This window comes from Citrus sinensis, chromosome 5 (genome assembly GCF_022201045.2).
Source record: "Citrus sinensis cultivar Valencia sweet orange chromosome 5, DVS_A1.0, whole genome shotgun sequence".
Lineage (NCBI taxonomy): Eukaryota > Viridiplantae > Streptophyta > Magnoliopsida > Sapindales > Rutaceae > Citrus > Citrus sinensis.
The window spans coordinates 38464856-38473712 of NC_068560.1; the positions used below are offsets into that span (position 1 = coordinate 38464856).

Consider the following 8857-nt stretch of genomic DNA (forward strand, 5'->3'; position numbering starts at 1 on the left):
TTCCTGAAGTCCCCACGAATGATTTTGATATTTTTGGTTCGTTTATGAATCATTCCAAAAGTTCGAGCCGCATAGTTTGGTACAACCCCTTGTTATCTTTATTCCCTTCCTGAACCTTTAATTTGCTATGATATGAATTCACTAAATTGAATGTGCCCAACCCAATGACTTTATTTCACCAAGCGCATCAAGATGTGGCAATTATTAAGTATTATCTTTTAAGCCCCTACGGATAATTATTGATGAGTTACGAGTAGCTTCTATCGCCAATTTGATGTCCTCCTGTTGCGCCTTGATTACGTTATTGCAAGCCTCACAAATGGTTCTGTTCCCATTTCGAGTAATAATAATACTAATAAAACGGTTGTGCTTTGAATTTGATCACGTGGAGTTGATAATTGATTTTTTTTTTCTCTCTGACACATGCTTATCTAATTAATATTATATTCCAAAGACTGTTTAAAAAATCTCATGAATCATTGATTTTTTGTTTTGTTTTGATTTTCTCATTAGTCATGAAACAAATATTTCAACACGTTAGAGATATGTTCGAATTGCATCATAACATAATTTATTTAAACGGTATATCCTAATTGATAATATCAAAAAGTAAATTAAAAAGGAAAATAAATATATATTGATTAAGAGGACCAAACAAACAGATATACCCAAGCACGTGGATTTAAAATACCATGAGCAAGAATATTAAATTTATTATATTAAAAAAAGTTACCGACAACCGACTCTAATATAAACAAATGAGAAAACCATGTTAGAGTCGGTTTTCTCATCTAACTGCTATTAAATGGCGGCCCTTGATTTAAAACTATGTTAAGAGTACGTCTTTTTCTTATTTAAATGCTTTCAATTGCACCGCTTAACTCGCTTTGTTTCAATTGTAATAATGTTTACAACTTTTTTGCTCATTTTTTGGCCCACGAGTTGGCTATAATTTCTCAGTGGGGACACTTTTTTTTTTTTATTTTTTGCCCTTTTGAGATAAAGTTGATGTTTACAACAAAAGAAATATATTTATAAGTAAGGTAACTCATCAAATGTGAAATGAATCAATTACAGTTTCAAAAAGCTCTTTGAATGAGTTTGTTTTTCTCCGTTTTTAATAATGAAAAATAAATTCTCCCTCTTCAAATAATATTACATTATTTCAAATGACGTGACATTCACCAATTAGTTAGTGAGAAAATATAATTAATTCATTTTAAATTTTGTAAAAAATTACTAACTAATCAATAAATAACACATCATTTGCGATGAAATTTAAAATATCTATCATTATTAAATTTTTTTTCATTTCTTGTGAATGTGTACGTATCAAATATTCAAATCAATCAAAGTTCAAATTAGAATTAAAGAAACTTCAGTGTAAATTTGAGAAATTCAGAAGTACAAGGATTTACGAAGATACTAAAATAAAATGATAAATAATAAAACAAGATAAGTTCAAATGCTTTACTGCGTGTGTGAAACGGCTAGCTTTGTTATTGGTCAAATTTGTTTGTTTGCCGAGTGCCCAAGTTTTATATATAGGGTCTCCGCAAATGGAACGCTAAAAAGCAAAACGCATGCAAAAACAGCTGATGCTTATCTCTATCTCCCTTCTACTCTATTCTTATAATTCTTGCTAACAGCATTCATTTCAAACATCATAACAAGCAGAACAAATACAACTACTCAAAGCTTCGAGGATTTACACAATGTGTATAGCTGCGTTTATATGGCAAGCCCACCCGCTTTACCCCTTCTTTCTATTGCAAAACCGAGATGAATATCACCAGAGGTACCTCCTTTCCTCTCGATACTATGCATTTACTTCAAATCGGGTTTTGTTTTTAACATGATATTTGGTGTTTCAAGGCCTACAAAGCCAGTGGCATGGTGGGATTCTGGTGAAATATTGGGCGGGAGAGATGAGCTTGCCGGAGGGACATGGTTAGCTTGTTCAAGAACAGGAAGAGTGGCTTTTCTTACCAATGTGTTGGAGCTTCATACTCTCCCTGAAGCAAAGAGCCGCGGAGACCTACCTGTGCTCTTCTTAGAGGTTTTTCTTCTTCTTCTTCTTCTTCCTCTTTTCCAATGCTGCAGATCTGCAATCATTTATACTCTAATTCAGTATTGTCTTCTTCCTGAGAATTTTAATGCAGAGTACAAAGAGTCCAATGGAATTTGCGGAGGAGTTGGTGACAGAGGCTCACCAGTACAATGGATTTAACCTGATTGTAGCTGATGTATCATCCAAGAGCATGGTTTATGTCTCCAACCGACCAAAAGGAGAACCAATCACCATTCAAGAGGTTTCTCCAGGCATTCACGTGCTTTCAAATGCAAAGCTTGATTCCCCCTGGCACAAGGTTATTATTTTTACCCTTACTTCCTTGCTTTATGACTATGTTTCAGCTGTTGATCAAGCTCCATTTATGAAAGGTTTATAATTCATGCTTTCTTCCAGGCTCAGCGTCTTGGATTGAACTTCAGGGAACAGCTTGCCAAATATGGCAAAGGTCAAATACCCGTGAAAGAAATGGTTGAAAAACTAATGCAGGACTCGGTTAAAGCAGATAAAAGTAGATTGCCTGGTATTTGTTCTCTTGATTGGGAATTCGATCTAAGCTCTGTGTTTGTTGAAGTAGACACACCACTGGTAAACCTTAAAGCTTTTACAACGACTTTTATTTGCTTCCAATAAGGTTTTGGTGTTCTATTTAACTAGTTATCTTATGGTCTATAGGGACTTTATGGCACAAGGAGCACCGCTGCATTAACCATAGATGAAGGTGGGAAATTAAGCTTTTACGAGAAGTATCTTGAAGAGGATACATGGAAGGAGAAATCTGAAAAATTTTATATTCAGAAGCTAAAGTAGATCAAGATTCTGAAATATCGGTGTCTAAATAAGAGATTAATCATCTATGTTTTTGTACGTATGCATAAATCGTCTTTCCTTAATGTTTTCTGGCAACAGAGAAACATAATGGAGCTAGAAGGCAATGAATGTTGCCTTTCATGTGCTCCGAAGACCAGGCAAACTTTATCATGAAGAGCAGTGTGTCTTCTTCAATTATTCTGATGAATATGATAGATTCATTAAAAACAAATAAGGAAACGAAGGAACCCATAAGCACATTCAAGCTGTTGTGAAAAATAGCAATTAATTCCAATAATCAGCCGGAATAGATAGCACAGACAATTCCAGTGAATCTGCAAGTCGAGCTTTTAACAACAGGAACCACAGAAATGTCCGAACCATCGGAAGACCTCTAAATAAATTGTAGTGAAACTTAAAACATATTAAATAACCTGAATTCAGACTCAGCTCCCAGACAAGTTTCATTCACAGTAAAACTTTCAATAAATCTGTTCATTAACCATGAAGATATTAGTTTAAGTTTACTAGTGTCTTGATAAGGAAAGACTACCTGTTAATGATGTGAACATATCAATGAATAGAAGGAAATGTCGATGTTATATGTAATATAGCTAACTGATCACATTAAAAATGATGGAAATTTCAAATAGTACCTATTCTTGATTCCTTTTCAATTTGCAACAACTCTACAACTGTTTGTTTGTCCAATTTAAATCCTGCCATCTCTGCTTCTTTGCAGACATCCCTGCACTTTGCCAATCTTCCAGAAGCCATGAAAATTCTAATCATGTCACGGTATATGTCATACGTTGGGCAGAAACCTGCTTCCTTAAGTTTTGAAAAGTATCTGATGGCCCTTGATATATCATTTAAAGCAACAAAAAGCTTTATCACTACACGGTATGCAGGAAGATCAAAGAGACAATTAGAAGCCTCCATATTCCAAACAACAGTCAATGCCTCCCTGCATTTCTTCTCAGAAAGTCGGCTATGAATCAAAGTAGTGTACATAACCACAGTTGGATCACGTCCAGAGTGTGTGAACCAGTGAAACAAACTCTCTACAACACCAAATTTCTGAAGCCTTATACCAACTTTCATGATAGCCGTACAATCCTGCTGGCTTAAATTCAAATCATCTCTTTGTCCAAGCTCATCCAATAATGTCATAACAAGCATGTATTTATCAGGATTTTTACCAAGCTCCAATATCAATTTTGCATAAATGCTTGGGTCCAGCATCCTCCCACCATCCTTGGCAACCATGAGAAGCTTCCAGGCAAGCTTCAAGTTTCCGCCTTTAACGAACCCCTTGGCCGTGGCCTCCAATACACCCTTACTTGCCAAACTAACAAAATTCTCCAATTTGAATGGCACCTTCAACTCATGGTGCCTCGCCAAGACCTCAACAGTGGAAGCCAAGAGCCGATCATCTGGGAAAAGATGAGGCTGCTTCTGAGCCCAACAGAAAGTCTGCAAAGCTCTCTCAGGCAAATTCATGTGACCCAACTCTCTGACTGTAAATGACAATGAGCCCTTGCGCAAGAATCTACCACATTTATCAAGAACTTCAGCGACATCCTTGTGGGAATCAAGTCCCTTAATATCTCTAGCTAAACTAATTAAAAAGCTCGGATTCTTGTACACTTGCTTACATATAGAAGCTCGGGAAGAGGCTAAGCAAACGCGTTTCTTTGGAGTAGGGAGCTCCAATGGCCTTAATCTGTGAGGAAGTGGAAGAGGGAGAGGCCTTTCTCTGTATAACCTCCCAGGCTTTTGAGGAATTCTTCCCTGAAATAGAGACGATATAGCTTCTAACTCCTCTGATTCCCAAATAAAATCATTATCTGCTTCTTGTTCTTCAACAGAATCAGCTTTGATGGGGTCATATTCATCGCTCGGTTTTTTCAAGAACAAGTTAACTCCGAAGTCAGGAGGAAGCTTTGTGCGCCGTGGATTCTGAAGATTCTTGGGTAGCTTTGGGTGACGAGTTGTTGTTGGTCTCCTTCTTTGATTGGAATGTGCCATCAAAGTTGTAGTGATATTATTATTCTTCGAGATGGGGAATATTCTATTGGATAGCACGACGGGATGCAGACTCATATATGACAACGTACAATTCATTTATTTGTCTCCTTCAAACGAAAGCCGGCAACAGCAGAGAAATTGAAACGTTATCGCCGTTGTTGATAGTTTGAAAGGCTAACAGGACTTTCATCGAACACTTGGTCTACTAGCTGGGCGGAGAGAGAGGATACCGCCCCACCACGACGACAACAACGAAACACTTCTGAGGAATATGGGGTGCAAATTAATTAATTATTTAAAACAAACCCAGTGACAGTGGCCCATCCCATCCCGTCTTCCGAATTTCGTTTGGTGCAAAAATAATATCTCTGCTTTTAATATTTTATTTGGATAAATTTGTCTCTCACACTTAAACTGTGGTGTGGGCGCCCAGTCGCAAACTATGTTTAGCCGCAAGCTATTTGTCATCGTCATTTCTAACTTTAACATGCACACGTCTACGGCGAATGATAGAGAATCACGTATTTAAAAGAGTGAAAATTTTTCTTTATGAAAAAACTCTTTAACCAAAAATAAGTTTATATTATAAATTTTAGTTAATTTTTTTCTCTTAAAAAAATCCCTACTAATATTAAAATTACCATAAAGAATGGAAACTATGTTGTTTTTACTTTTTAATCAAACTCAATAACCCAGAATCTCTATTTTTACTTGCATGTTGTATGCATCAAATATTTTTGGATCCCTCTAAGTTACATGCAATTACCTTACAACCCTCTCACATGAATAGTGAGTGGACCCACATCATTCACTATTCATGTGAGAGGGGTGTAAGGTACATGCATGTAACTTAGCATTAGCCAATATTTTTATGTTTTCAATCTCGGCTTGATTTTTTTTATATGTTTTATTTCTTTTTCACTCTAAAATATTAAACTTTAGAAATTTATTTGTCTAAAGAAGCTTCTAGTGGACACTTACATAAGAAACGATCAAATTTTTTTTAAAAAAAATAAAATAATGGACGATAGACTTGCATTTAAGTGTCTATAATTCTTTAAAAAGAAAAAGTTGTTATGACATAACACAAGAAAAGTTAGAAGTAAATGGTGAAAAAAAGGGGTCTCATGAGATAAGAGGGTAATCTTGAAAATTAATGGGATATAAAAAAAAAGAGTAGGGTCTTGTGACATAATATGTGAGTTGAAATATCACTATTCTTTCGATAATAATATATAAAAAAATATTATAATATTAATTGAAGTGGAAAAACTCACTTTTTAACATTAAAAAAGCAACGCCGATATTCACACAAAGAAGAGCACAAAACTTTGCACAAAACGGTGCGTTTTGTGCAAAGTATAAAATGTCTCTATTGGTGCAAAGAGCACCTCACATACGCAACAGGCGCGCCCAAAGTTCACGCGTCTGACTCTTTCCCTTCTCCCTCATTACACTGCTTTTCCTTTCTTCCTCATCGCAACTCTCTCTCTCGTCTTCAAGCTGCCAGCCGCTGCATAAGCTCCACCGCAGCAGCCATTTTCTTCCGTCTCCACGCAGTTGCCCCATTTCCCAACAGTACAACAAGAAGTCTCTTTGCTCTCATACCCTCACATACACAACTGTACTCTCATCCAATGAATCGATCTGTTAACATCAGTTGAGTTTTGAAGGTGGGTTATGAAGAAGTCATTCAAGGTGATCAAGCTTCACTCCAACTTCCAAAAGCTTGAATCTAGCAATAATGTCATCACTGAGCCTTTGTTGTTGTTGTTCTCGGCTTTTGTTCTCAACTTTACCATCTGTCTCTTCCATCAACTTTGCAGCCTCTTGAACTTAGATATTTATGTATATTGGTCAAATTGTTCTAGTTTGTTTATCAAATCTATTGCCCACCATTGCCATAAAAAAAAATTTAGAGTTTGTAACTTTGATGAAAATTGCCATGCTTGTCAGTTAAAGTGAAGCATTTTTTTTTTGTAATTTTTGTAGTGTTTAAAGCAACTATGTTGTTTAATTAATTATTTTTCTTCCTCTTCTCGTGTTTGTTTTTAATTTGCTTCTTTGTGTTGCAATCCTCAGCAGGATACTTCTAGGATTAATTACAAATTCAACAAATTTAAATCTAAGTGGGCAGAAAAGATTAAGCAAAAGCACACAACTTAGTAAACAAATTAATTTCGTTCACAGCACCAAGTAATACAATCCAAAAAAAGGAAAAAAAAAAAGCACTACCACATTCTTCATTCTTGTAAAAAAAAATAAAAAAATACAAAACTATTTTGTGAAATCACTTCTAAAGAGTTGAATCACAGATGTGAGAGAAAGAGTCGTCAAATACTTCGAAACACTACTGCGATTATGTTGTGAGAAAAGGGACTGCTGCGGTTGAGCTTGTTGCAGCGGCTGGCAGCTTGGAGATGAGAGAAAAAGAGTTGTGATGAGGGAGAAAGGAAAGAGTCGGGCGCGTGAAGGTGACTGCTGGGTGCGTTTGTTGCGTGTGTGAGGTGTCCCATGCCTCAGAAGTCAGAAGAGATATTTCATACTTTGCACAAAACTCACCGTTTTGTGCAAAGCTTTGTGCACAACTTTGTGAAAACATCATTTTCCTTAAAGAAGGAACATAATACTATTGTTTAAAAAATCTTCAAATTCAACCTTTATTTTTTTATTTGTCTTCTCTAAATGAAAAATAAAATTTCATTTAAAGAATCTTTTGAAGATGCGGATACTCTTATAAAAGAATTTATTTCCTTGACAGACAACTAAGTTCAAAATTATTGCCTTCCCCGCTGTTAGTAAAGAAGCAAGGCAAGTAAATGAAAATATGCTATATAAATAAAGATTAATTTCATATTACTCCTCATAAATTGACTATTTTCAAGTCATCCCTCACTTTTAAAGGCCTTAGTTTACCACTTACTTTAGTTAAGAAGAAGAAGAAAAAAAAAAAAAAAAATATATATATATATATATATATATATATGAACCCCTCCCAATTTCCCTTTATATTTTGAACAAAAATAAAGATAATATCGGGTTTTCAAAAATATGGGAAATGATCTAAAAATAGTCAATTGATCACAAGAAGAGTAATCCAAAATTTGTGCTATAAATAATATTATTATTTACTATACACTAACAAATCATCCAACTTCCACGTCCACTGAGCTCCATTAATTTATCATCCTTATGAGTTAAAGAGAGACTGGAAATAAAAGAGACAATTGTGGAAGAGTGAAAAGAGATATTGCAAAATTGCAAGGATTGCCAAGGATTATTTGATATTCTTCTGATTTTTTTTTTTTTTGGATTTACTATTGAACCAGAGGATGCCTTTGATTGGATATCTAGTATTGAAGATTTTACCACTGACAACATTCTCGGAAACAAGCATGTCAAGTATATATCATCCTAATAGGGATTGGAAATGCTAATGATTGGTGGAGAAACTTGAAGGCAAAACGAGTTCGTGAAGTAAAGAATAAGATTTGCACTTGATACAACATGAAGAGACGATTAAAGCCTATTTTATACCTTGTGATTATATCGAGATAATACTTCATAAGTTTAAGAGTTGTCGACAAAGTATGAAAATCTGTCATGCTTGTAAATCTCAATTCTAAAGCTATTTCTAGAGATGATAAGCTAATTTTAAGATATTTGAGAGGACTACTGGCCGAGATCAAAGAATGAACTCCTTTATAACTCCTTCGCAAATTAAATTGCAAATCCAAAATGAAAAAAGTCAAGTTTTGAAGAAGTTAATTCCACCACAATCATGTACTAACCCAAGATCCATCATCCTATCACGAGTCAATAACCTAGAGTGGAAGATGTCAAGATGAAAGAAATTCGTGCTTCACCATATGAAAAAAGATGTGAGTAATGTTGCAGAAGAAAAGGTACATGCATATTGATTTGAGGTTTCTATCTAACAACTTG

General features: G+C 35.1%; 2 protein-coding genes across 2 annotated transcripts; one reads left to right on the forward strand and one right to left on the reverse strand.

Annotated features, from left to right (window-relative positions):
* The first annotated feature begins 1560 nt into the window (after window positions 1-1560).
* LOC102619385 (uncharacterized) lies at window positions 1561-3079 on the forward strand. Its single transcript, XM_006473738.4, has 5 exons — window positions 1561-1798; window positions 1876-2059; window positions 2163-2369; window positions 2468-2659; window positions 2747-3079. The coding sequence occupies exons 1-5, from the start codon at window positions 1716-1718 to the stop codon at window positions 2879-2881; spliced, it is 801 nt and encodes a 266-aa protein (XP_006473801.1). The 5' UTR covers window positions 1561-1715; the 3' UTR covers window positions 2882-3079.
* Window positions 3080-3311: 232 nt separating this feature from the next.
* Window positions 3312-5346, reverse strand: LOC102619687 (pentatricopeptide repeat-containing protein At2g01860). The gene is made up of 2 exons (XM_052441957.1): window positions 3538-5346; window positions 3312-3434 (listed from the first exon to the last, which is right to left on the reverse strand). Exons 1-2 carry the CDS (start codon window positions 5006-5008, stop codon window positions 3409-3411), a joined length of 1497 nt encoding a protein of 498 aa, XP_052297917.1. The 5' UTR covers window positions 5009-5346; the 3' UTR covers window positions 3312-3408.
* Between the last annotated feature and the right edge of the window lie 3511 nt (window positions 5347-8857).

Coding starts and splice junctions, on each gene's coding strand:
- LOC102619385 (XM_006473738.4), top strand. CDS start 1,716: ATGTGTATAGCTGCGTTTATATGGCAAGCCCACCCGCTTTACCCCTTC. Junction 1,799..1,875: donor CGAGATGAATATCACCAGAG/GTACCTCCTTTC, acceptor TGGTGTTTCAAG/GCCTACAAAGCCAGTGGCAT. Junction 2,060..2,162: donor TACCTGTGCTCTTCTTAGAG/GTTTTTCTTCTT, acceptor ATTTTAATGCAG/AGTACAAAGAGTCCAATGGA.
- LOC102619687 (XM_052441957.1), bottom strand. CDS start 5,008: ATGAATTGTACGTTGTCATATATGAGTCTGCATCCCGTCGTGCTATCC. Junction 3,435..3,537: donor TGAAAAGGAATCAAGAATAG/GTACTATTTGAA, acceptor CATCATTAACAG/GTAGTCTTTCCTTATCAAGA.